General features: G+C 57.0%; 1 protein-coding gene across 8 annotated transcripts in view; it reads left to right on the top strand.

Moving 5' to 3' along the window:
• Window positions 1-2,505: 2,505 nt before the first annotated feature.
• Window positions 2,506-27,422, top strand: part of TSNARE1 (t-SNARE domain containing 1) — a 71,719-nt gene continuing 46,802 nt past the window's right edge. For 7 of the 8 annotated variants that reach the window (XM_033126023.1, XM_033126020.1, XM_033126025.1 and 4 more), the window contains exon 1: window positions 2,506-2,676. In XM_033126023.1, the coding sequence (XP_032981914.1) occupies window positions 2,594-2,676 (83 nt within the window). In that variant the 5' untranslated portion in view covers window positions 2,506-2,593. Of the gene's footprint in view, window positions 2,677-2,910; window positions 3,342-27,422 lie in introns of those variants that run through there. The other variant, XM_033126022.1, reaches the window with a different exon arrangement.

Here is a 27,422-nt window from a genome sequence, read left to right as displayed (position 1 = left end):
GCTGAGAAGAGGGGCACCTCTGGACAGGGCCCGGAGCCAGAGCTCCCCTCCCGCCACCTCACGGACTCCCGCACTTCATCACAGCTCCAGGAGGTGAGGCTCTCGGTGCTTCCAACCCCCCGCCCCGGCCACGGCGCTGTCTTGAAGTTTGGCAGCGCTCACTGGGGAGAGGGGGCCCCTGGAAGTACAGAGTGTTGTGATTTTGTAAAATGCTGTTCCCTCTGATTTTTATGTTTGCTTATTAACATCTCGTTTATGTGTCCCACACACAGCAGTCAGGAGGGTTTTGAGTTGTTGCGGTGAGGGTGGGTGGTAGCCCATGGAAGTCAATTCTTGACTCTGAGTGTGAGAATGCGTGTGACTATGAGAGTGAGTGGGGCCATGTTTGTGCATACGTGTGCAGCCAGGGGGAGGGGAAGTGGGGGCCCAGGCAAATCCCCGTATGCTGTTTGGCATAGGAGTCTGGACAGAAGCTGACACAGGAGGAGGATGTGGCAGCCTTCTTCAGCAGCCAAGTTAGATTCACCATGTGCCTGCCTGACAAACTCCTACTCATCCTTCAGCACCCAGCCCCAATGCTCCTTCTCTGGGAAACCTTTTCAACACCCCAGGAATAACATACTGTATCCCTAGGATCTAGCATGTTGCCTGACACTGGAAGAAAAGATTGTGAGTAAATAAATGATGGTGAATAGGATAAGATTTGTCGAGAGAGGCAAGGGGACACTGAGCCAGGTAGCAAACGTGGGAGGTGAGTATGGAACAGACAGATGGTGCTCCATGGGGCGTGAAGCTGCCTCCGCCCTCGGGGATGGAGGACGAGCTGGCTCTGCCTTTTCCCAGGACAGTGGCAAACTTCTCCACTGAGGATGCGATTAAACAGACAACATGCACATGCTTCTCTCATGCATTTCTTTTAACTTGTTTTTTTTTTTTTGCCACTCCTGCTTGGTGTTAAATACCTTGGGAGGCTGTTACAAGTCTCATGGAGCAGTTGATTTTCTGAGCCTGGTGCTATGACATGACTGGTCTTGAATGGTTGGGGGCCAGGCGCTTGCCTCAGCCAGAACCCTCTATATGCTGGGCCTGTGCCAGCCCCTTCCCAGGGTGCATCCCCCTCATGACAGCGTCACTGCATGGTGACAAGGCAACTGTGTCCGCTCCCTCTCTCCCCAGCGCTTTACTACGCTCGGGTTTGGGCAACTCCTGCACTGAACCTTTGAGAACACACCCAGAAAAGGTGTGTTAACTGCTCAACATCACTCAGCAGATTGGGTAGGTTTGGGGTTGGAACAAATACTAGGTTCCGTGGGGAACACCATGTGAAAACTAAGCCCAGGAGTACAGCTCAGCTGCTCGCTCACCACCCCTCACTGCTCCTGGCCTCACCTTGTGCCAGGCACTCTGCTGATGCAGAGATGCGAACACAAACATCTGGCCTGCCCTCAAGAAGCCCGTCCTCCAGTGGGCAGGACACACACCTGGGAGGGCGATGGTCCCATCCTGATGGACAAGGGGCCCAGATCCTATAGGAAAGCTGTCAACAGCAGCATGAAGAGAACAGGGCTTGTTTCCCCTGTGATGCTGTCTGGGGGTGAAATTAGTCCCAGCTGGCAGGAGGCTGCCTGGCTCAGTCTCTCCATGGAAATGCTTCGCTGTGTGGTAACTTAACAATCCTGCTTATATCCCTCTGGGCGCTGACAAAGGTGTCTGGGTCTGGCCTCCTCCCAGGAGCTCAGCAAGCCCCTGCCCGGGGTCGCCAGCAGTCATAAGGAGGCTGCCTTTAACCTGGGCCGAGGAGAACAACAATCGTGGTATGACAGCGGTAAGGAGGACCTATGTTATGTGTGGCCGCTCCGCTGCCCCAGGTGTGGCTCTTGGTTCATCAGTGGGAAACAGGCTGAGAAGACCTTGAGGGGTGGGGCCCAAGGTCCCCAGGTCCCTTTCTCCAGTGTGTCTCCCGGAGGGCAGGGGCGCCGTCGTCAGGGGCTTGAAGCCCCGTGCCCACAGGCAGAGCAGGGAGGGTGGCCAGCCGCCCGCCCCGGAGGAAGGAGGGCGCACCCGGCTGCTGGCGGGGAAGGGGCCGCTCGGGCTGCGCCGTGGGCACAGGCCCTTGGGCTCCCTTGGGTCTCAGCGTCCGGGGCGACAGGCTGCCCCTCTTCTGGCGAGGGGGGCCCGCGTCCCGGGGAAGCCCACCAGCGAGCCTCCGCACTCCTCGGGCTCGGACCCCTCCAGGTCGGGCTTGGCTCGGGCAGGGGCCCATTCCCGAAACGCCTGCGATCTGGCCCTGTGCGCTCCTTGTCTAACTTCACCTTCAAGGTCACCCGTCTACGGATGCTGAGACTGAGGCTCGGGGTGACGACGGACCGGCCGCCCCCGGCCCCGAAGCGCTCGTGGGCGCGGGCTTTGGGCCCCAGCCGGCCGCCGTCCCCGGCCGTTTCCGGCTGCCCGCGCGGGGCACTCTGGGACTTGTAGACCTCGGGCGCACGCAGTCCACGGCGCGTCCGCGGCTCCGCGGCCATTGGCTGACGCCAGGTGCCCGGCGCGGGGTGGCCTTGCGGTGCTGGGCCAGCGCGGGAGGGGCCGTCACGTGATGTTTGGGTGTAGGCTCCGCCCCTCGCACCGCCCCTCCCGCCCAGAGCGCACGGAGATCGCCCGCGAGCCACCCGGGCCCAGGTGAGGTGGCGGCGCGCGGCAGGTTCGGCCGGCGGGGGCGGACCCGCGAGGGCCAGGCGGGCCGGGGCGGGAGGGTGCGTGGCCCGAGGCCTGGGAGGGCGCGGGTCCGGGGCCGGGAGGGGCGCGCGGGTCGCGGGGCGGGGCAGGCTGGCGGGGGCGGGTCCGCCGCCTGGGGGCGGGGCCTCTGGCGGGGAGGGGCCGCCTTGGGAGGGCGGGCCGAGGGGCGCTCCAGCTCCGCCTCCCCGAGGGCGCCCAGCTGCGGGGAATCACCCCAGGGCGCAGGCTTCGGGTCGCCCCCTGCGGCGGGTTCGGAGCGCTCAGGGTCCCAGGGCGATGGGCGCTCTTTTCCTGAGGCCCCAGTGCCCACTCGTTGGGTTCGAGGGTCGATCCCCAGCCCCCAGCGCGTGGGAACCAGTCCTCGAGGGAAAGCCAGCTCTTGTGCGATTCCCTCCGCGCCTTCCGGCTCTTCCTGAGTTTGGCTTAAAAGGTGCCTCTGAGAGCTGGGACCTTGCGCCCGCCCGGGGAGCATCCAGGTGACCCCGTCGGTGCTGCCCCTTGGACGCCCTCCAGGGGCCTCCTTTGGAAGACTCGCATCACACGCCTTCCGGCCCTGGGGCGGTGTGTGCGCTGTCCAGCGTGGTGGCCACTGGCCTCACTTGGCACAGGTATGGAACATTGTGGCCGTCGCACAGTTCTGTGTGCCAGTCTCCTGGACGGGGTGGGCCTGCTGTCATCCCAGCCCTTTTCCTTCCTCACCTGCCCTCTTCTAGTTCCTGGCAGAATGGCACCTCAGCCTCCCCTGGGCAGGTCTTGGCTCACTTTTCTGACCACCCACCCGCTCCCACCAGTGTTTCCTGCCTCAGGCTCTGCCTCCTTTCCTTTCTGTCACTGCTGCTTGCTGCTTGTGTTCTATTTTATCTTTAGTGCTTGTGAGGCAGGGATTAGGGTTGGTCATTACTGCACCCCCAGCGTGGACACAGTATTAGGGTGAAGGAGACAGATGAAGTTTGTCAGTTTGGAGTGTTGCCGCCTGTTATAACAGTGCTTTCACGTGGTTCAGCCTCACAGGTTGTAGGTCCTGGAAGGAATCTGGTGCAGCAAATAAATGCCTGCCAAGGATAGCACAGCTTCAAGTGCCAGGTGGTGATTGCCAGTGGTTGCGGGAGATTGGCAAATCTTAGAAGGCTTCCTGGGGGAGGGGGAGCTTTAGTCGGACCACTTTCTTATGTCTCCTCCTCTGTTGGCCTGGCTGCACTGACTGTGACAGTCAGTCACAGTCAGTCAGTCACGTTCCGTGACGTGGGCGCCTAGGCACGGAACCGTGGTCTGGGGGCTCACGGGCTCGTGGGAAGGCATCCTTAAGTCCCTTCCCTGGTTCTGTGCCGTCTGCAGGGTGAAGGCCAGGGTCTGGCTCCTGCGTGTCGCTCCAGCCACATCTTCCATGATTTGCCTCATGGGCCCCAGCAGTGCAGAAGTCCTCGATTCCTGAACATCCCATGTCTTTTCCCAGCAGCATGAGTGTGTGGGGGCCAGGCCCTCGGCTTGGAGTGCCATTGTGCTCCCCATGTCTCTTCGGGAGCCCTCCTGTCCCCTGCCTCTTCTGGGTTGGGTTCACCCACTTACGCCCATGGCTCCAAGCCTCAGGTGCTTACCTGGCCTTTCTGTGTTACACTCAAATGATCTCTGTCTCACGCATAATTGGCAGCCCCTGGGGTGGACGGACCTCCCTCTTGGTCACCCTTGGACCTCGAGTGCCCAGCCCGGCTTCTAGAGCCTGTTGGGCACCCAGCAGATGTTGATGCGTGAGTAGACTGCACGGAGAAGCCAGTGAAGAGAACAGAATGAGACATGTGCTTGTGGCGAGGGTCTGTCTGTTCAAGATGTGGAAAGCTTGAAGCATGGACATGGGACTTACCTTCCAGCTGTGATGAGGGGTGTGCTGAGCGTAATGACACGGAGTAGATGTGCGCCCCAGCGTCCTGAAGGAGGCCTTCTCAGGAGGTGGGCTCTGAGCTGGGCTGGGTAGCGCGGCAAGGTTGGTCGGCCAGAAAGGATGGGTGAGTGTTCTGGGGTGATGGCACTGACCGTCCCTGCCACGCTCACACAGCGTGCCGGCTGCTGGGCTCTGTCCTACGTGATTATGCCCCATAACTCAGGTCGTTTTCTCAGTGAGCCCAGGAGGAAGGCCTGTGTTACCCAGTGTGACAGCTGAAGAAACGGAGGCACAGAAATGTGGACTTGCCCACGCCCCTAACTGCGAACTTCTAGGGTGTCATCCACTCTACCCCGACGTACGGGTTGTGTCTGAGGTGGCTGGGCGTTCACTGCTCTGGCCAGTATTGGCACCTGACCAGGTGGCCAGGGCTTGGGCTGTTCTAGCTCACACGGGCAGATCGGGGGCTGCTGGGTTTGTTTTGATTGTGTTATTTGCTACCAACGGAATTTAACTGTGGCTTCGTCTTGCTGTAATTCACTGTGCTTTAAAATCTGATTTGTGTGATGTCAGTAGTGATGGCTTCGCCGGTGCTCGGAAGGCAGCCCGTCTCTCGGATTGGCCGGTTTCTGCCCTCCTGCCCAGCACTGCCTGGCTCCTGAATCTGTGAATGAAGAGAGAATGAGTAGAACTGAAGAATGAACGGGCCTGTCCCGTCTCTCCCCGGGACGTTACCTCTGGTTGTTCGGTACTAATTCTTGTAGGTTTTTCTGTACTTGACCTTGAACCTCTTATCCCGTTTGGGTGTGCTGAAGCAGGCCAGGGGGCTGCAGGTCACATTTTTTAGCTGAGGGACTTGGGCTCAGAGAAGGCTCCTCCCATGTGCCCTGAGCCCAGACGCCAGGCTGCCCGTCTGCCTCCCGTCCTACTTGGGAGCTGCACCACTGACCACCCAGCTGTGGCTCCGGCCTGAACCAGAGGGCTCCCAGTGCGTGTTTGTTGAAGAAGTGAAGGGATTGTGACAGAGCTGAGCTGAACCTGCATCCTTACTCTGCCACGCTTCCTACAGCGCGGCCCGTGGAGCCAGCGGGACTTTCTGTAGGAAGGGACTTGTCTTGGCCCGAGTCCTGCTGGAGAAGACAGGACCCACCAACAGGCTAAGGCAGGTGCCTGGCAGGTGCCCGAGCTGCAGAGCCAATGGCGACGCTTCCTGGGCGTGGGGGTGGGGCTTTGTTAGGGTGCCTTCCCTGCCTGCAGTCCAGCGCTGTGCTCAGAAGCCCGTCGCAGCCGTTCCACCAGCTTTTTCCAGCAGCGGGATTGTCTCCCTCAGCCTGAGCCTTGCTGGGGGTCAGGACGGGTGTGAAGGGAAGTGGAGCCCTCCTCCTTGAGGTCCTCTCTGGGCCTGGGCAGGCCTGTGAGGACTGAGCCAGCTAGGTGGGCTGCAGGTGCCATTGCAGGCAAGCAGGCCTGCTGGGTGGGTCAGTGGCAGGGCCCTTGTGTCCTTGGCGGAGCCACGGTGTCTGTGGTCAGGCCGCCATCCGCGATGCAGAGCGTTCCCTGAGGATGTTCTAAGGCCAGGCCCTGCCCAGAGCCTCAGGGTGTGTGGGAGCAGAATGGGGCTGGCCTCGTCACAGAGTGGGGTCACAGAGGGTGGCCAATGACGGGTGCGACTGTGCGTGGGTGGGTATGTGGGAAGGAGTCCTGGATGCGGGGGGCCTGGGCCGAGGCCCGGACACAGCATTAGCCTGCGAGGAGGGGACGGAGGGAAGAAGGCTGGTGCAGGCCGTGGAGATTGGAGGGTGACACAGGGTGTGGGGCTCCCCGCAGGTGCGGCTGCCTGGGGCGGGGCTGTGAGGGCCTCAGGAGGCAGGGGAGGTCTGGGCTTTGGTCCAGCGTGAGCCTCGCTGCGCACCACTGAAGAGGACTGGGGACGGCTGCGGGAGCAGGGGCCAGGGGTCTGGGTGGGATGGCGTGCGGGGTCTGTGGCTGGAGGCCGCCCTGGCATTGAGAGGTGTGTGCCCTTCCCCAGCCTGCAGCGGCTGGGCCTGGTGGCCCTCCGCTCAGTGTCATGTGGCTGGCTCTGTGCTGTAGACCCCGCCATGCAGTGATCGCTTGCTGGGACAGCTGGGCCTTTCCAGGGACTGGGACAGGGGGCTGCTCATTACCCTGGGCTCCGCCTCTGGGAGAGAGCCGCCGTCCTGGGCACAGGAGAGCAGGGCCAGCATCACGCTGACCCCTCAGCCCCAGCCGGGAGCTCCAGCCCAGGACACCTCTGTTGTTTACTTTCACCGGATCCATGGAAGACTGTCATGTTTTCTGCCTGATTTCCCCTGAGAGAAGGACGGTGTTAGCGCCCAGGTACGGAAACAATGAGGTTCCCCGACACAGCATTGCAGCATCTTAGCTATGGGAACCTGATGAATGTCCCTCATTAGCGCATTCCTGAGCCCTGCAGCAGCCACCTGGAGGTGGTGGCCTCAGCTCCGTGGCCAACACGGACACTGGAGATGTTGCTTGAGGGGTGTGGGGGCCTGTCCCTCTGCTGAGGGGCCCTTCGGGCTGCCTCCCCGCTGCCTCCCACTCCCGAGCTTGCGCTGCCTGGACTGCGAGGCTTGGCCGCCTTTGAGGTGGGTTGGTGGGAGTGCAGGAGGCCTGACCATCACCGGTCAGTACCATCAGTGTGTAAAGCAGCACTGCTGTGACCTCTGGGGTCTGCCAGGCGCCTGCTCGGTTCCTGATGTCCCTCAGGTCAGCAGCCCTCCCAGGGCTGAGGTCCTTCCCAGAGTCCTCAGGGAACGGTCGGGATTTGAACCCAGCGCTGTTGCATTTCTGCTCTGCTGCCTCCCGCAGGACCAGCTTGGGAGGGCCTGCGCCCTGCCTGATGCCCCGTGGGGTAGAGGACGTACTTGGTGATGGCGGTGGTTATGCTCATAAAGACCCAGTCCTGGGCCTCTCTCCCTTACTGAGCCAACGTTCTCAAGGAGAGCTTAGCGAAGGTCAGGGCGCTTTAAGGAATCCAGGTTCGGAAGCATGGTATTTCTCACAGAGGGGAGAGGGTGGCCCAGGTGGAATTCTTGTCCCCGGTCAGGCTGGGTGACCGGTGACATAGAATGAGCTCTCCTTCAGGCTGTGATTGGCCCTCCCTAACCTGTGGAAAGGTGTGCAGTCATCGAGTCAAGCATTTTCAGGGCTTTGGGGCCACGTGGCATCTGTCTCTCCATGTTTGTCTGTCCCCTGAGCCAGACCCTGAGTGTGGTATGAGGGGTGCAGACTGGGCCTTCACCAGCTAGGAAGCCAGACATTGGGGGTCCAGGATGGTGGTGAAGGAGAGGATGGGATGTCATCTGGGGAAGACGGGAGGCGTGTGAGGACTTTGCTCTGGGAACTTGGCTGGACAGAGCCAGCCAGGAGGAGGCGGGTGCCACCTCGTCCCTCCCGCCCGCCCCCACCTTGGCTGCCTAATTCCTCCAGCTAAGGATTCGGAAAGGCCCAGACCCCACCTCTCCCCACATTGAAACAATGCAGCACAGCAGCCTCCTTCCGGGGCTTGGCTGCCCTCCTAGCCCCGGGCTCAGCAGCAGGGCCCAGGAGGAGCTGGATTCATTACCCAGGGCTGACCTCATCCCCGCCAATCCCCGCAGCTCAAGTGCTAATGAGCTTGGGGGTGGGGGGTCCTTTCCACCCCGTCCAGGGTCCAGGAAACCTTCCGTTGTGGGGGTGGACGCTCTGGCCGCCCCCAGCATCCGGTCGGCGGCAGGCCCTCCATTCACTCCTACTGTTCTGGCCTTCTTGCCCGGGCGCAGCTCTGGCGCTCACTCCTGGGGGGCCGTCCGCTGGGCGCCGCCTCCTTCACTTGGTGGTGGCAGCTCCTTGCAATTTGACCTGATCGTCTTTCCAGCCTCTGGTTGACTTGCTGGGCCTTTGTGTCGGCCCCCTGAGCCTGTCCTTGGGTGTCAGCTCGCTGCCCCCTGCCTGGAATGGCGGGTGCCAACCCCACCTGGCGTCCTCCTCCCACCGTTCAAAGCTCTGCTGAGCGCTGCTCTGTGGAAGCGTGCCCACCCGCGGGGCCTGGCACCCTGGCTGCCTGCTGTTTGCTCGAGTCCTGGAGGCGGCCGGGCCCCCAGAGGGCTGCAGGCCAGTGCAGTCTCACAGGCAGCTCCCTCGCTGCCTGGTCATGTCTCAGCGTGGGGCTCCCCTGCACTCCCTCAGGGTCACCGGGGTGTTTTCTGTCTCTGTGGCCCCAGGACAGGAAGAGCATACAGTAGGCATTCCAGAAGCACTTGTGCGGGCTCGAGCTAGTGATTGGGAAGCAGCACGCTGTGCTGGGCCTCCGGGGCACCGGGCCACCCGCACGTCCCCGGGGGCTGGCGGCCGTGAGCAGGTGCGTGATGTGTGCGGCACCCACTGCTCAGTGCAGAAGGGAGACCGTGTCCTGGAGAGGACGGTGGCCCGCTCTGGGACTCAGCACTGCTCGGGGAGGAGTCTCAGCGTCCAGCTCACTGCCTCCTGGGGTCCAGGTAGAGAGCTGACCTGACAGGTGTTTGGCACGTGGGGGGCCTGAGGTAGTGTCAGGGCCACCGAGCAGAGGAGGGGACGGGGGGTCGTTACTTCCTGGACTGCCAGAGGTGATGTCGTTTCCCCAGGGCCACAAAACAAGTACAGCGCAGGGCTGGGAGCAGAGCCCGTAGGTCCAGCTGGAGAACCTGGAGTCTGTCCCACGCTGCCCCCAGCACTGTGGACCCTGGATTGGGGAGAGCTGCTGGACCAGTGGGTTTGAGACGGCTCCTGGGAATTGGAGGGGCTCAGGGTCCCCGGTGCTGCACCCCCTTTCCCCACAGCAGCTCTGGTGTTGTGTCCACCTGTGCTTTCTGGGTGCCGTTGTGTTTAAAGAAGGGATTCTGTCGCTGGGAACCGTTCTAAAAGTGGCTCAGCCTCGTGTTGCATGCGGGGAAGCAGAAGCCAGAGCTGCCTGCTGCTGGCCAGTGCGGCCTTGCCCTGACTCCTCTGGTATGACATTGGACAGGGCAGAGCACCTGCCACCTTTCTGGTCCTCTGCTCACCTGCAGGAGGGGTTGGAGGCCAGTGGAGGGGTGGGGCCCATGGGCAACATGCAGGGTTCGGTCTCATGGGGCTTGGGGTCAGGTTGGCAGGAGTGAAGTCAGGCATCCAGGTGTAGGCACGGATGTGATGGGCTGGCTGGAGGTCCTAACGGTGTAGTCCAGGTAACAAGCGTCCCCCAAGTCTCGTTGCCTGAAGCACCGAAAGTGTGTGTTCTGGGGAATGGAGGGACTAGTCCAGTGGAGTCAGAGACCCCGCTGCTGGGTCACAGAGCAGCTGTTGTCAGGAATGTGCTCTCTCTGCCAGAGGGAGGAGAGCTCTGGGGGTCCTGTCCTGGGAACTAAAGGCTGGCTCAGACGGGAGCCGGTTGCTTTTGCTCACAGTTCAGTGGCCAGTGAGGGATCCCACCCCAAGCGGCCAGGAAATGTGGGCCCCCACCCCCCTCGAGGGAGGGAGCTTGAGATGGTGGCCAGGCAGCTTTGTGCCTTGGGCCACCCTTCCTTCCTGGGTTTCTCTCTTCTTCCTCCAGGGGTTCCCCCTGTGCACAGAGAGGTTTGGCCTGCTGGCTCAGCTCCCTTCTGGTCCCCCTGTTCCAAGAGGCAGGTGCTGGGGAAACCAGATCAGGTTGCATATGGCCTTGGCTCTGTCTGCTTGGTGGCCGCAGGAGGCATGGACATTGACAGCCTGCTGTCTTATTGTTAAATTTTTGATTTTGAGACGATTGTACCTTCACATGTGGTTGTAAGAAATGCTTCTGAGCCATCTGTATCCTTTACCTGGCGTCCCCAGTGTTGGTGTTTTCAGAGCCAGAGCACAGGCCACACCCACCATGCCCACATGGGTCAGTCAGCAGATGGCTGTTTCCATCTCCGAGACCCTCGCTGGTTGTCCTTTTGGGCCACACCCGCCCGCCTCCCTGCTGCCCCAGCCATGCTCAGCTCCTGGGGACCACTGATCTGTCCTCCTCTCATGTCATCGCAGGAATGTTATGGAAATGGAATCACACAGCGTGTAACCTCTGGGGAATGGCCTTTCTCCTTGGTGAAATTCCCTGGAGATTTCTCAAGGTTGTCACATGTATCAGTAGCTTCTTTTTGTTACTGGGTCCTGTTCTGCTGTGGCTGCATGGCAGTGTAACTCTTCCAGTGTCCTTGCATTTCAGTAGTTTGAGCAGTGTATATAGTTCAAAACTAGAACTATGCCGTGGAAGTGACAAGTCTCGCAGCCCCCGCCGGCCCAGTGCTCGTCACCACTGTTGCTGGCCTCTTACCTGTCTTCCTAGCGACACAAGGATACAAATACCAACCAAATGCAATCCACCATATACAGATCAACGAAATGCACACATACACTTTTATTTTACCTTTTTCTTTCACAAGTCATGTTTTAACAAATCTGCACCTTGGTTTTAATTTTTCTTCCTTACTCAAAACAGAATGTCCTGGAGATCTTTCCACATCAGTACAGAGAGCTTCTCTTTTTCTTTTGAGAACTACAGAAGATTTCACGTGTGCAAATGCCCAAATCGATTTTGTCCTCCTTTGTTGATGGACATTCAGGTTATTTTCCATCTTAGCCAGTTACAGAATGAATAACCTTGTTCCCATGTCATTTGGTACATGTGAAGTACACATATGTGTAAGATAAATGCTCCCAAGGGCAAATGCTGGGTCGGGATGGACAGACTTTCCTAATTATGACGCAGCCTGCGCTTCCCTTCCCGGGGACGGAGCAGTGCACACACAGGAAGCGTGACCGCGCCTGGCCCCGCTGTGCCCACACTGCGTGTGATCAAGCTTCAGACGGGGATGTGCCTTTCCTTTATTGGGCGTGAGTTTGGGATGTTTTTACGTATCAAACAGTCAGCCGTTTGTATTTTCTCTGTGAACTTTCCATTTCTTGGCTGCTCACTTTTCAAAAAGTGCATCACCCATCTTTTTCCTGTGGATTATGGAAATTGGCTCATGAGGGTCGGACGAATCCGGTCGTTTGGTTTCTGATGTGCTGTTGCCGTCCCGGGTGGACGCTCTTACGTGCTCACTCGTCAACGTTGGCCTGTGGCTTTTGGAGTTTGAGTCAGTTACAAAGTGCTGCTTTTCTTCAAGTTTCAAAACTTTCAACCTCGTGTGTTTTCTTCTAGTTTCACTGTTGTGCTTGTACAGCTTTGATCCATTTCTTGTCGATCCTGGCCTGGGCGGGAGGTGTGGGTCTGGCGTTGCTGTTCTGCCGACGTTGCACCAGTAGTCCCGTCCGAACTATGAAATCGGCCCGCTCTTCCCCACTGGTTTTATGGTCGGGTTGAGTCATGCCCTAAATTCCCATTCGTATTTAGATTTTTGAAAACTGTATTTTATTGTGATAAAAACCCTTAGCGTGAGATCTGCCCTCTTACCAAACGTTCAAGCGCGCAGGACAGGCTCCTCGACTGAGGGGCGGGTCGTGTCGCGACTTAGGCACTCACTCGTCTTCCTTGACGGAAGGAAACTGCCCTGAGTAGTAACTCCCCACTTGCTCGCCGCCCAGCCCCTGGCAACCACCATTCCAGTCTCTGACTTTGTTGGACCGTGTGCGTGGAATCATGCCGGGGTAGCGCTGCGTCCGGCTGGCTTCTCTCAGCAGCCGTGTGGTCAGGTGTTCCAGCCTTGCCTCCGGTTAGCTGAGCACTAGTGCACTGCATGGAATCCGTGCCTGTGTGACGGGCCCTGGCCCTTCTGAGTCATGCTGCAGTGAACACAGGCATGCGAGTGGCCCTTCAATATCCTGATTTCAGTTCTGTGGCACAAACACCCAGAAGTGGGGTTGCTGGATCACGCGGGGGTCCTGTTTGTAATTTTTTGAGGAACTTCCATACTGTTCCCCAGCAGCTGTGCCATTTTGCATTCCCACCAACAGGGTGCGCGGGTTCCAATTTCCCCACATCTTAGCTGACACGTAACCTTTTGTTTTTTTGATGGCAGCCACCCCGAAAGGTGTGAGGTGACAAGCCACTGTAGTTTTGATGTGCATTTCCCTGAGGGTTAGTGACGCTAGCATGTCGTCATATACTTGTTGGTCGTTTCTACATTGTCTTTGGAAAAACGTCTGTCTAAGTCCTTAGCCCATTTTATAACCAGGTTATTAGTTTTCTTTTTCTTTCTTTCTTTCTTTTTTTTTTAAACTATTGAGTTGTAGGAGTTCCTCATACATGTTTTTGCGGATTAACCCCTGAGGTATAGTTCACAAATATTTCCTCCCCTTCCTTTGGTGCCTTTTCACTCTGTCGATTGTTTCCTTCACTTTGCCCAGCCCACAGCCCCACCAGCCTGCATGCACACACTCAAAACCCACAAACTTGACTGGTTTTGGGTTGAAATTGTGTTAAATTTATAAATTAACTTAGGGAGAGTGACCTCTAGTATCGAATCTTCCTTCTCAAGGAGGTGGTTTGTCTGTCCAGATGTGGTTCGGTTTCCTTTTGTGTTCTTCTGTAATGTTTTCAAGTTTTCTTTACTTGCACGGATTTTATCCTTTTTGTTGTTTTCGTCAGGAGTCTTGTTTCCTATTGTGTCCTGTTTAGTCAATAATTATACCTTTCTCAGTGTTCACCCTTGTATTATTAAACCTACTTGTATTTCTGTTACTGAAATGTCAGCTGTAAATTGTAGCCTCTGACTTGTGAGTTCTTATTGTTGAAGTGGTGAGCTAATCATTCTGCCTTCTTTTCTCGTTTCACTCTTGATTTTTATTAGTTGAGTTGTTTCTCTGTAGTCAGAGCATTGTGTTATTTGCATCTGTCACTCCAATCCCAGGTTTGTTTTAGTCTTGTGTCTACAGGTAAATGTGTTGACTGCTCACTGACAGACAGCCCTTTTGATCGAGTTTCCTCTGTCAGCCTTTGATGGGCTGAGGTTTGTCCTGCAGGTGCTTTCTCAGAATGGCTGACGGGAGCAGTGGTGACTAAGGGCTTATGTGTTCACAACTCAGCTGGGCTTGAAGGACAGTTTGCATGTTGATGGACTCCTGGGTTTAGACCATCATTCTCTGGCTATCTGGTAGATCTCTTTCCACTGACTTCTGACTTTGAGTGTTGCTTTGGGAAAATCTGAGGCCTGCCTGGTTTTTCTTTCTTTTATAAGTGATTTCTTTCTTTTTACCTTAGTTTATTCGTTTTTCTTGTTTCTGCCCCTGGTGACACTTCTGAGTCCCCCTGAAATGTCTTTTCTCTCTAGTCCTCTTCCCGTTTTATCTTCATGTCTTGGACCTAGAGGTGAGAGGCTCCCTCCTTCAGTGCTGCCACCGTGGCAGGCTGCTTCCTGCAGACATGGCTGGCTGGCAGTGCAGCCTGTGGTCCCACTGCTCTGCTGCTGGAGCCTGGCTGAGCTCTCAGGAGGCTTCTCATGCCGGCCCTCCTTGCCCATCCTGTTCTCGGGGGTGTGGTGAACACAGGCTTGGAGTTCAGGGGCAGCCCGTGACGCTCAGGTGCTTTCTGAGATCTGCCACTGCTGCCCTGTGTCCCCTCACTGCTCACAAACATCCCTTTACGTCCTCCTGTGAGGACTCTGCCTCATTTCTCCTGCTCTTGGTAGCCCTACCTATGTTTTGGGGCCTGCAAATTGTATTCATTTTCTACTTTCTCTAAATATGAAGTGTGAGCTTTTACATTTTTTGTTTGATTATTTTTGGGGGTCATTCTTTTCATCTTAATGTGATTTCTAGAAGGAAATAGGAAAAAATATGCTAATGTATGTAGCCACGTTTATATTTGAGGTTAGTTTCCTCATATTCAGTAAACTCCAAGAACTGTGAAAATGAAAAAAAGGATAATGTGATTCGAATGGCTGTTCTGGTGCTTGCACACAGTAAGTACTTAGGAAGGGCTCATTCACTGCCCTGCTCCCTCCTGCCATGGCGGTAAGGCCACCAGCCCTGGCAGGAGTTAGCTTCAGGCTGGGGAGGGGTGGACCCGTGAGCCTCTGAGTGTGGTATGGGCAGAGGCCACGGAGCCAGCGCAGGGCCTGTCGTGCTCAGCACCGTGGACAGCTCCAGGCGGCTGAGCAGGCGCCGCAGGCCCCCTCATGGGCTGAAGGGCAGGCGGAGACTCTATGCTGGGAAGTCCTGTCTGTTCTTGGGGCACCTCCTCCCTGAGGCCTCCAGGTGAGGGCTGGGTGCATAGGGCTGCCCTGGTGTGCCAGCCACTGGCCTGGCCTCACACTCAGTGCCAGAGCGTGGGCAGGCAGGCAGGGGAGAGGCTGTGAGGTGTTGCTGTGGGTTGGGGGTGAGGGTGGTGGGCTCTCCTTTTCCTAGGCGACCACTTTCAGCTGTGCCTGCTCTTTGGGGGCCCGCCTATGCCTGCCTGGGCAAGTGATGGTGTCCATCCGTGATTTAACTCTACCGTCTGTAAAAAGGGGGACCCCTCCCCGTATTTGCTGAGACCTTGCTGCAGCTGTCGCCCCTCTCGTGTGGAGGGGGTCTTGCCCTCCTCAGCCGGTTAATTTGGAGGTTACTACCATTAAAGTAACAGACAAACAACAAGCCTCCGCTGGCCTCCCCTCCCTAGCGTCACGTCACCGGAAGGCTACGGGAGGTGGTGGTGATGGGCGTTCTCCCCTGGAAAGCTGGGCTGTCTGGTGGGTGGGTGCGCCCAAGCAGATGCGGCCATGGCTCCCTTCTGCGGGCTGTGGGCCTCCTCCAGCCACCCCCACAGCCCACTCCGCATCTGCCAGAAGTCTTAGGGTCTGCGGGGAGCATGACTTCTGGGGCCTGCAGCCCCCGCCCTCATGACTCAGGCACAGTCTTGCCCCTCAGCTGCCACCATCGTGGGAGGGGCCCGCTGATGAGCAGGCAGCCGGACAGTGGGCAGAGCCAGGACAGTGGGCAGAGCCAGGACAGTGGGCAGAGCCAGGCCGGAAAGGAAGCCTGGCCTCCTGTGGCCTCCCCTGAGGGTGGGGCAGGGTGGGGCGAGCGCGGCTGGTGTCTTGACTGCCCTGTGGTGCTGTGGGAAGCCCCGCTGCTGCACGGCCCGTTCTGGGCATCGTTGCACGAGGTGCCCGGGGTGGCTGGCTGGCATTCTGTTTGACGTGGTCCAAGTTGCTATAACAACACTCCGATGTGTGTCATTGCAACTCCCCCGGCCGGGCCCTCCTCTGCCTCTGGCTCCGTGGCGCACAGGCACACATGCGCGTGGGGCCGAGCGTCTGGCCTGGGTGTGTGTGGAGGGAGAGGCAGGTGTGGGTCGGGTGTGGGCACGAGTTGGAGCTCTGTGACTCAGGGACTCCATACCCAGACGAACCTTGGCAGGTGAGAGCGTGTGCCCAGGGCACCCGTGAGGGGGGATTTGCCCCCAGCCTGCAGCTGACTCTCCCACCAAGCAAACGAAACTCAGCTGTCTGGACTGGTGACCTGTGCCTTCTCTTTTTGCTGTGTCCTGCCGCTCAGAGGCCCTAGGACCTGGCTGGCTGGCCTGAGCGGTAGCATGCTATGGGAAGGGGTGCTCCAGCATTTGTCCCTGAGAGCTGCTCCCTGGCAGAACGCCAGGGGCCCACTTCTCCCTACTTGCCCTCATCGCCCCCTGGGCCCAGCCCAGGTCCTGCTGGGGGCAGTCTGCAGCCGTTTTATCACAAAGGGGGTGGGCTTTCTGCCGTGGTGTCTAGTGGTGGGTCTGGCCCGTCCTTCGTCGGCACTGGGGGCTTCCTGCCCCTATGCCTGGGGCCCTGGGAGTCCTGCATGTGGCAGGCCTTCAGTCCTTGACCTTTTCCCTTTGCCCGACACCTTTTCCAGGGCACAGGGCCTGCTGGGACTCAGGGCCACCTTTGTGTCCTCAAGGTTCCCTGCAAGGGACAGCTGGACCAAGTGTTCCTTGCAGCCCACCTGGGTCAGCACACCTGCTCTGTCTCCCTTCCCTCTCTGGCGACCCTGTTAGGGGCAGAGTCTGTGCACAGACAGGGCGGGGGAGTGACTTTGTTAAGGCCGTATGTCCAGCAGAGGCAGAGCGGAGACTCAGACCGGTGTCGCTTGCACTCTCCTCACTCCCCTGACACCATCATAAGCAGCAAGCGGGTCACAAGCTCTAGCCGCTCCCCTCCTGGAGAGGCAGAGACCGGCTGTGGGGTCGCCAGCCCACCTCCCCTCCATCTTCCTTCCCTCCAGCTTCTCGGTTGCTGCCTGGGCCCGGCCTTGGGGGGCATGATCTGTGTCTCCTGTGTTGGGACCCCCCGTGGGTGGGGTGGGGGCGGCATGGAAGCAGGCTCGCGTGCCGGAAGCCACCCTGCCATGACCGTGGCATGAACTGGGGGCAGTGTGATTTGTTTTTTCATTGTGAATGATGTGATTTGCTCATTTACGGGTCAGGACTTTGAGAGGCCGTGCTATGCCACCGTAATAAATAGGATGGCAGACTTGCCTGGTGGGCTGACTGGCTGTGCCAGGCCTGTCTGGCAAATCCCACAGAGCAGAGGCACTGGCGCCCGCGCCAGGCCCGTCCTGCCAGGTGCCTGCCCTCTTCTGTGCCAGCCCGCCTCCCTCTTTCCCACGTGGGAACATCTTGGTCAGGGACCTAGCAGCAAGTGGGGGGACAGGCCCGCTGCTGGCTGCATTGCCTTGCACTGTGGGGTCCCCTGCTACCCTGGCGCAGATCAGCTGCTGACTGACCCAGCGTGGGCCTGGCCCCTCGAGGGCAGCAGCTGGGGCCCCTGGACACAGATGTGAGCCCTGTGAGCTGTATCACAGCACCCAGAATGGGCCTGCCTGTGGCAGCTGGGCTCCAGTCTCTGGTGGGAGACCCCAGCAGTGCTGGGGGGCGTGCTGCTCCTGCATGTGGGCCTCCCTGGGAGGCGCAGGAGCTCACGGTGTTCGGGCACCTGTCTGATGTCGGGTCCCTGCAGGCCCTGTCCAGTGTGGATTTGTCTAGCTGCAGCAGTCTGTTGGGGGTGAGCCGTGGGGCCTTCCCAGGGCCCCCCGGTGGGTCCCGCTTTGCTGCCTGGCCTCTGTGCCCACCAGGATAGTCCCTTCTCAGTTCCTCTTCCTCATTTCAAATGGTTTGCATTTGAGAGAACTCTCCAGGGGCCTGGAAGGCATGGGTTTCCCACTTCTCAAGTGATGTGCTTGGAAACCAAGTCCCCCGTGAATGATCCTCAGCCGTTTAATTTTTCCCTGAGTTTTGTAACTAACACCTCCAGAAGCCCTTCTCCTGCGCTCCATTCATCAGCACGGTCCCTGGGGACCAGACTTGCTTTTTCTCTTGGCTCCTTCTTGTGGGGTGTGTGCCCCTCCCTGCCTGTGGGCTGTCTCCCTTTTTTCCAGTCATCTGTCTGTCTCCTGGCCTCTCTCCGTCTCACCCTCCTGATCTCTGTCTTTGTCTGGAGCCCTGCTGGGCTCCTGACAGCCCTGGGCTCGGCCCAGCAGGTAGCTGGGTGGGTGGGTGGGGGCTGCGTCCTCTGCCAGGCCCCTCCTCACCGGCCGAGCTTCCTCTCACCCAGACTGCACCCAGGAGCCTGTGCCTCGGACCCAACCCACATGGTCGGAAGGACCTGGCGGTGGGGTCATGTCACGGAGAGTCAGGCCAGGGCTTTTCTGCTATGTGGTGGTCTGGGGGTTCCCTGCTGTCACGGTTCCCCACTTCTCACCAACCAAGACTCCCGCAGCAGCCTGGGCCAGGTCCTGGGGTCTGCCGCCGAGGGGAGGGGCTGGCAGGAGCCTGAGGCTCACCCTGGGCCACCTTCCTGGAGAATGGCCTGTGGATTGTCTTGGGTGCCTGTGTCCTGGTTTCTTAGGCAACTGGGGGTGGGGTGGGTGTGGGGGAGAGTCCAGTTGTCACCGCCATCCCCCTGCTCAGCCTGCAGTCTGGTGAGGCCGGGCTGGCCAGGCTTTGGGCTCGCACGGCCTCGACGGCCACCTGGCTGCCTGTTGGAGGAGGCTGTGGCCAGGCCTGAGCCGCCTGCGCCCTCCCCTCCTTCCTCTTCCCGGGCAGTTGTGCTCACTCTAGGCCTTGTCCCTGCGCCTCCTGCCCAGTCCTGGGGGCTCCCCGCCCCCCCCGTTTTCTTCCTGTGGCACCGAAACTTGGAGGCTGCGAGAGACGCACAGCGACACTGTCACAGAGAGCTCTGTGGTGTCAGCAGACAGGTGAGGGAGGGCAGCGCTGGGGGACTGCTGGGCTGGAGGAAGGGAGAAGATGAGAAGGAATCCAGAAGCACGGGCGAGGAGCAGCACAGGCGCTCGCTCGGGGAATGTGGGCGTGTGCCCTTTAGCCCAGGTCACCTAGGAGGTGCCAGTCAGGCTTCAGTCTCTCCTTTAGAGCATTTTTGTCTTTGTCCTACTTAGGAAACCGTCCCCCACACGCAGGTTAAAGAGGAACTCACCTGTCTCTCGGAAGCTGTTCTCTTTTGTATGGGTAGCCATGATCTATGGGAATATATTCTTCCTATGTTCGGCAGGGACCAGTTTTTCCCCCACATGGCTAACCAGATGTCCCAGCACCATTTATTAAAAAGTCTTTCTTTGATTTGAGCTGTCGGCATTTATTAGATACTAAATGTCCATATGTGCAAGGGTCTGTTTTTAGACTTTCTTATTCCATTGGTTTATGTTTTCATGCACGGAGTTTTAATTATGGAGGCTTTCTAGCATTTGTTAAAATAGCTTTATTGAGACGTAACTCACTACCCCAGAGTGCACCGTTTTGACGCGTGCAGTTGGGCGGTTTTTAGTGTATTCAGAGCTGTACACCCATCACGATTGTCACATTCCAGAACCTTTTCCTCACCCTAAAGGAACTCATAGCTCTCAGCAGTCACTGCCTGCCCCCTCCCCAGCCTCTACCACCACCTGTGTGCTTCTGTTCCTGTGGATCTGCCTGCCCTGGACATTTCTAGTACAGTGGGATGCACCTGTGTGGCCTTTGTGTCTGGCTCCTTCCAGCTCGACAGTGTTTTCGAGGCCCATCCACGTTGTAGCAGGTGTCAGCGCCTCATTCCCCGGGCTTTTCAAGCCCGTTGGTAGAGGTCTGCTTCCTTTGTTTAGTGTTTTCCTCACATTCTCCGTCCGTCTGTTTCCCCACAGGATCCCCCTGTCAGCTTGTCTAGTTCTATAAAAATGCTGGCTGGCATTTTATTGGGGTGGGAGAACAGGCGCTTTTTGAAACAGGGTCGTCCTGTTCAAGGGCAGGCTGGCTTTCTGTTGGTTACTTCTACCTCTGTCTTCCTGGGTGTTTTCACGTCTCCTCTCAGAGATTTTCCCCATTTCATGTTAAACTTATTCCGAGGTATAGTATCCTCTCTGTTGCTGTTGTAAATGGGGTTTTCATTACCACTCTGCCCTCTGCCTGGTTATTTGTGTATGTGAAGACTCCTCCTTTCTCTGTGTGAATTTTATACCCTGCTACTCTACCACGGTCTTCACTTCGTTGAATTTGGGCGTTGTCTCTGGTGTTTTCCAAGTTTTCCATCCTATCATTTGCAAAGAGAGTCCTTGATCCCACCTTTGTTTCTTACGTCTCTGGCTGGTATCTCTCATGGAAGGGACCGCTCTCCCTATGCCAGGATGGTGTTGGATGGTGCTAAAGACCCAGGCCCCCTTTGCTCCCTCCAGGATCTCTGGGAACTGTTGCCAGCATTTTCCCTTTAAATAAGGTGCTCCTTTTAGGGCTGAAGGATATTCACCAGAAAAGTTCTTGAGTGTTCGCATCAGGAATTTTGTTGATGCTGTTTTTAGCATCTGTGGAGGAATACATCAGCTTTTCCCATCGGTCCATCAATATGATATATTGCAGTCATGGATTCCCTGATGTTGAACGTGCCTTGCATTCCAGGAAAAGTAAACAGATGGGGTTTTGACTTTTGTCTTAGTGTTTTATTTAGTATCATTGCATCAGTATTCATAACTGATACTGATTTACCATTTTTATTTTTCTGGACTGTCTTTAGGTTTTGGTGTCAGTGTTATGCCTGCTTCATAAGAGAGTCTGGAGGTTTTCCCTCACTGTCAATGCCCCAGAATGATTTGTGGGACATGGGAAATATTTGACTTTGGAAATGTGGCAGAATTCCCCTGCAAAACCATCGGGTCCTGGTGCTTTTTTATGGGGTAGTTTTTATGATAAGTGTTTCTATTTCTTTTATCCAAACTTGTGTGTTTAAGCTCTCTGTCTCCGATGGATCACTTTTGGTGAACTTCATTTTTCCCAGGACAGTACCTGTTTAGTCTGTTTTATACTTATTTACATAGGATTTGAAAGTGGTTCCTTAACTTTTTTTTCTGGTTCAGTGACTATTCTTCCTTTTTAATTTCTTAGATTGTATCTTTGTGCTTTCTCCCTCTTTTCTTGACTAAGTTAGCTAGTTGGTTGTCTTTTCTGCTAGTGTTTTTTAGAAAACAGGATTTTGATTTATAAATTAGGTCTATTGTTTTCTGTTCCCTACTTCGTTACTGTTGCTTTTATTTCTGTTGCTTCCTTTCTTATGGTTACTTTTGAGTTATTTTACTATTCTTTTTCTCACCTTTTGAACTAAGAATTTAGTTCATTACTTTTTTTCTTTAAATGTTTCGTGTTATGAATTTTCCTCTGATCATTGCTTCAAATGTATCTTGATTTTTATATGTAATGTTTTCACTGTTTTTAAATTTTTTTTAGAAATTCCTTAGTTTTAGTTGATATTTTTCCTTTTTTTCTCTAAGAGTTGTTTAATAGATTGATTTTAAAATGAGAGAGGCTTCTTGATTTTAGAAAACGTTTTAAATACGTGTCTGTGTCAGTGGCCAGGTCTCGATTTCTGATTTTACACTCTCGAGTGTGTCAGTCCGTGAGCATGATGTGCCCCCCACTCGTATACGTTTTCTTTTAATAATGCTTTTTAGTTTTCAGTATACAGATCTTGCACCCTTCTTAAATTTATTTCTAGGATTTACACAAATTCCCAGAGTGTTTTTATTTTATTTTTAACTTAAAATTTTGGATGTAATAATTCTAGATTTTACAAAAAGTGACCAGATTAACAGAAAGACTTCCTTTCACCCCCATTTCCCATAGTCCCACTTCCCCACATTTGTGTTCTCCCTTTCTCTTTGTAGACGTACACGCACGTGTTCTGAACCGCTGGGCAGCAAGTCTAGACATGATGCCTGTGGGTGAAGGGAGAAAACCAGGAAGTTTCTTGTGTCTGGTCTGAGGGCCCTGCTCGTATTCAGAGGACAAACCTTGTGAATTGTCTTATGAATACCCTTTGCAGCAGAGTGAAAGCCAGGATCGTGTGCTGGATTTTAGTGATGACGTCTTTCTAGCCTCCTGGAATCTTTAGGAACAATTCCTCAGTCTTTCTTTGTTTTCCGAAATTGACATTTGTGCCGAGTGCAGGCCAGTTCTTTTGTAGACGGCGTCTCCTCGTGGCTATTTTTGATGGTTCTCACTGTCCTACGTTGTTGGCAGGAATGTCACGGACGTGCTGCTGTGTCCTTAGTCAGTGCATCGGGAGGCACGGAATGCTGACTTGTTCCATCCCTGACGGTGTTGACTTAGAACATTTGGTTAAGGTGATGTCTGCCGAGTTTCTCTTCTGTCAAGTCATTGTTTTCCCATGTCGAATCAATAAGTATCTTAGGGAAGATACTCCGAGACTTGTGAATATCTTGTTGTTCATCAGCCCTTCATCCACTACTGCTAACGTCCATGGGACGTTCTTGCCTGAATCCGTTGTTATGATGTTGCTAATTCCATCGTTCCTTCCACAGTTATTAGTTTCTACTCTAAGGAAGAACTTTTCCTGTTTTTTCTTATTTATTTATTTATAACAGTGTGGACTCATGGATATTTATTTTGTTCAGTGGGTTATAATCCTTTATTACCTTTATGTATTTTCTTGCTCAAATTGCCCTGGATTTGGCCAGTGGAAGTCTTTTCGGGCTGGTTCCTGTGTTCTTCTGAGTTGTCCCCACCTTCCTTTGAGCACTTCCTTACTCTTTTGCTTAACAAACATTCTAGACTTTTCTTTTGATTTTCTCTAGCCACCGCCGCCCCCCGCCCCATCCTGGAGTCAGCCGTTTGTTTCTCTAAGCAGTCTGAATTCCTCCTTTTGGTGAAGAGTGGTGTTTTGTAACCGAGGCCTGTGTGCTGGGCGTGCTCATTGTCCTGGCGCCGTAGTTGGCAGAGCAGGAGGTTATGAAGCCATTTGCGCACACAGCTGTGTGCGTGAGTGCCTGCGTGCCGTCCTGTGCACCCGTACACAGCCTCATCTGCATGTGTCTGCACTCTGCAAACCGGGAATTCGCACTGATGCCTCCCAGCTCCAGTCGAGTGGTGCTGCCTGGAGGGCGGATGGGGTGCTGGACAGGGGCCGTATGCAGGTGAGGGGGCTGCGGTCCTCTCCTCCACGGCTCCTGTTCTGGCGGGGAGGACCTGTGTGCCTGGTGCAGACAGCCCTGAGAAGGGCGGCCCTAGAGCCTGTCTCTCTGTGGCTTTGGGTAAGTCACTTTCCCTTCCTGAGTTCAGTTTTCTCATTTAAAAATCGGGGTTTCCTCTAGATCAGGGAATACCTGGCAAAGGTACCTCTGCCCCTACCCCTTCTGGGCCCATGGTGTAGACACTTGTCATCGTTCCAGGCCCCCGGTGGCCCCAGAAAGGTCCCAGATGTGTTCAGTGACACTCCCGTCTTGGCACTAGGTGTGCGCAGACTTGGGGCCCAGCCTGTTGGGAAGCCTGGTCTTGAGTGTTGTGACCTTCATGCGGGGTTTCCGAGCTGGCTTGGCTTCCAAAGCAGCCCGGAGGTCGCACGCATATGGCTGAAGCATTTTGGTGGCTGCGTGGGTGGGGGACAGTGGAGGGAAGTGTGCGGGCCCAGATGGCATCATTCCAGCTTGAGGGCTCCTGCACCACTGACTCATGGTGCCCGCCGGCCCTGGGGTGGTCAGGCAGTCTGGGCCAGTCAGCATCCACCTGGAACAGCGTGGGCGGTCCGAGTAGCACTGTGCCTCCCTCCTCACCCTCCTGGGGGCAGCTCAGCGGTCTCTAAGCAACGCAGCCCAGGGCCTCCTGCCTCCCTGCAGCCTGGGAGGCTGGGGTTAGCGGCTGGGCCCAGGGTGGAGCAGAGCACAGGGTAGTGTCGCTGCAGCTCACCTGCCAGCAGGCCTCCAGGGAGTGCGGGCCTGACCAGGTGAGTGGAGGCCCGCAGCAGGAGGCCCCTGGCTAGCTGTCCTTCTGCACTGCCTAGCACGCTCCTCTTCTTCCCCAGCCTTGCCTCCTTCAGGAAGCCTCCCGGATCGCCTCCCTCCTCCTTCCCCTCTAATTTCCTCACACAGACAGGGCATTGAGGAGTGCAGGGTGTCAGCCAGCTGGTGGCCGCAGGGGACCGGAGCCCTCTCAGATTTGTAGGCGTTAGTGTGGGAGCAGGGACGGCGCACAGGGCCCCGGCAGTGTGGGGACAGATGTTTTGAGGGTGGCCAGCACCTGCTTCCAGCGAGCTCGCCATCATATGCGTGTGCCGTCTCCCAGGGCTGCCCTCCCTGGTTCCTCTCCTAGGGAAGGGACTGGGGTCCCGAGCTCAGGACTGGCGGGGCAGTGGCCAGCTGGGGCAGGCTGGGACTGGACCATGTGCTGTGCGGTCAGAGAAGTCTACAGAAGCCAGAGGCGTCCGGGGTGGCGGTGGGGCAAACGCCTGCGGTGTCACACGATCACCGAGCGCAAGGAGGACCTCACCTTGGTGCTGGGCAAGGTGCAGCCACCTGTGTGGTGCTCTAGCTGTTACCTGTGCAGGGGCTGTGAGGCCACATGTGGGGTGACAGGTGGAGAGCTGGCAGGGCGGGCCTCGGCGGTGGACATGCTTGGAGAGGCTCCTGCCATTGGTGGGCAGGTGGCTGCTGGGGCTGGCGTGGGGGGCGCCCCGCATGGCCCTCGCAGCTGCAGGTGCTGGGCCTCATTCCCCCCCTTTAACTTGGAAGTTTCATTTTGCCCTAGAAAAAAGATTTACCTCACAGGGTGGGCTGTGGGAACAGCGATTCCCATCTCTCCAGGTCAGTGTATCCCTTTCCTGGTGGGGTGGGGCCAGGCTGCCATAGCCCTGTGGCCGGGGGTCTGTCGTGGGGGCTGTGGGTCACCAGGCCCACGCTGGTTTGTTTTGGCCAGGCCTCACCCTGTCTGCCCCTGGCCTGGTTAGGACGTGAGAGGATGGTGCCACCCAGCCTGGCTGTAGGAGCCCGGGCCTCCCAGACACTCAAGTCAGCTGTGTCACTAGTGTCACTGTCCTGTGCCCCAAGGGACAGGAGGGCGGGGAGCTGGCGCCTGCTCCAGGGCTGTACCCCCAGGGCCCTGTCCTAGCCCCACACTGGCCCGGAGTACAACCTGGAGCTGTGTGGGTGCTCCCTCCTAACTGCTGGCAGGCCGCTCCCTCCTCCTGGGCCTTGGGGCTTTGTCCTGGGGGCCGAGCTGTCCTGCTGGGCATTCCCTGGCACCCTCACTTCCTCTAGTGCTCTATAAACAGAATCTGGGCTGTGCAAGGACAGACGGCTCCCTTCAGGCTGCTGAGGGGATGGTGGCTAGGGAAGAGCCCGGCGCCAGCCCAGGGGCACGAGGCCCGAGGAGGCTGGCAGCCCTGTGGGCGGTCTCGGAAGCCACTCAGTAGGAGGTTTCCTTGGGAGCGGACCTTGTTCCTGTGACCTCTGTCCGGCAGCTTTGGGGCAACCCCGGGCCACTCCTGATTAGCATCCGCCCAGCCCTCCGGCCCGCAGGCCTTTGTCCAGCTATGCCTCCCTCTTCCTCCTCTGGCTCTGCTCTTGCCCACGGCTGCCCTCGCCCATGGGGACAGCTTGGCTGGGAAGTCTCGGCGTGAGCTGGGTGCTGGTGAATGAGCAGGAGCCGCGGGGAGGAGGCAGAGGGCACAGTCGGGGCACAGGGCATGGAGCACAGGGGTTTGCGCTGGCATCTGAGTGCCCCATGGCCCCTGGTGGCCTCCCCACAGTGGGGGAATGGGTCTGCTGGATTCCAGCCCTGCAGGGTTTGAGGCCCAGCGTGGCCAGCGTGTCAGGCACCCAGCAGCAAGCAGGGGCCCTGCACTGGTGTTTCCTGTTCTCAGTAGTGCCCTTGGAGCTGCCTGGTCCCAGAAGTCTGGGGCTCCTGCCGCGCCCCCAGGGTCTCTGTAAGCTCCTGCTGGAGCCCTTGTCCCCGGATACTGCAGGTGACTCCTGGTAAATGTCCAGGCCTCGAGGCCACATTGGACACAGCGCCTGGCGCACAGTGGGGGTGTGGGGTGTGTCTGTGGAATGCGGCCGAGTCCTCCGGCTCCCTGCGCCTGCCTGCCTGGCATTTGCCTGGCCACTCGGGACACCGCCAGCGATTCGCCAGGGCCGCCTTCCAGGGACGGGAGGACAGTGCTGGGTCCTGTCTGCTCAGGGAGATACCCCACAGCCGCCGCTCTGCTTCCAGACTGATCTTTCTACATGATGATTTCAGTGGGAGTTTACAAGTTAAGCTTTAATGTTTTAAAATTGTACGTGCTTCAAGTCTGGAGAGTGAGTGAGTTCTACACGGTTAGTGAAGAAAACGCAGCCGCCCCAGCCGACGACCCCCCCCCCCAGAGTGGATCTGCCATACTTAGCTCTGCTCTGAATCACACGCTCCTGTTGCTACTTTGTGACTTTCCAACCTTCAGACGTTGTTTATTGACCTGTAAGGTGAGGACTGAAGTCTGTGCACACACGTGCCCTTGCTGTCCCACACCCCACACTCACGCACATGCACACGCCTCACAGTGCACACACAGGCACGTGCACACGTGTGCCCACGCCCACAGGTCCCCCCTCGCGCAGTCACATGTTGGGTCACACCCTGTCGTGGATGAGACCTTCCTCATTGCAGCCATGCACGGGAGAGAGCTGACCGTTGTCAGCCAGGGTGGTTCGTTTCCTGCCCAACTTATTGGAGTTTGTAGTTGCCTGTGTTTGCATCGTGTTTGATGAACTTTCCAGCAACTTAACCCAGAGCCCTCCTCCGATGTCGCCGGCTTAACCTCTTGTACATCAATCGCCCGATGTGTCACCTTCCTGAGGAGGTCCCTCTAGAACTTTCTGTCGGCTCTGGTCTGCTGGTTGTCCTCCTGGCCTGGGCACAGCCTCCTGTGCCCTGGGTCCTTCACCTGCCTCCTGCCTCGGGCGGTCTGCGTCTGCCCACTTTCCTGTGTCATCCCCGTCAGAGGGGCACGTCCCGATTGCTTTCCTGGGAGAGGTGCTGAAGGGATTGTTCGAGACCCCTGTGTCCGGGTGTCTTTCTGCCCCTCATCCCAGCGGTCCTCAGGCGCTGGAGCTGTGGGTCCCCAGGTCATCCTGGCCCCCTGTGTGTTCGGGTGCTGTCCAGGCCCAGGTGCTGAAGTCTCATGGGCGCGAGGCCGCCCTGGTCATGCCTGCCCCTCACTGAGTCTTTCCTGCTCCTTTCAAGCTCAGGCATGTCAGTGCTGGGTGTTCACCATGGACCCCTGTGTGCTGCTTCCATTCCCGTGCTTTTCTCTGTCTCTGGATTTCTATCGCACGGATGTCGGTGCTCCTGAGGCTCCCGGGCCTGACTGCTGATTCCCCTGTGTCGACTTTGTGGGAGACCTCTTCAGCTCATCCTTCACCTTTCTGCTGCGTTCTTCATTCCTGTTGCTTTCTCAACGCTCTGCTCTGTTCTCTGAAAGGCCTTTTCTGTAGAGTCCATCAGGATTCTCAACATGTGCTCTGAGGACTCCTGGGGATGTCAGGGCTCCCGGAGGTCCTTCCTCTGCCAGCCACCCCCTCTGCGGCCACATGTCTTCATATGCTCCACGCA

Source organism: Rhinolophus ferrumequinum, chromosome 14 (genome assembly GCF_004115265.2).
Source record: "Rhinolophus ferrumequinum isolate MPI-CBG mRhiFer1 chromosome 14, mRhiFer1_v1.p, whole genome shotgun sequence".
NCBI lineage: Eukaryota > Metazoa > Chordata > Mammalia > Chiroptera > Rhinolophidae > Rhinolophus > Rhinolophus ferrumequinum.
The sequence above is the reverse complement of the archived record's forward strand: the minus strand, read 5'-3'. Positions and strand labels throughout refer to the sequence as shown.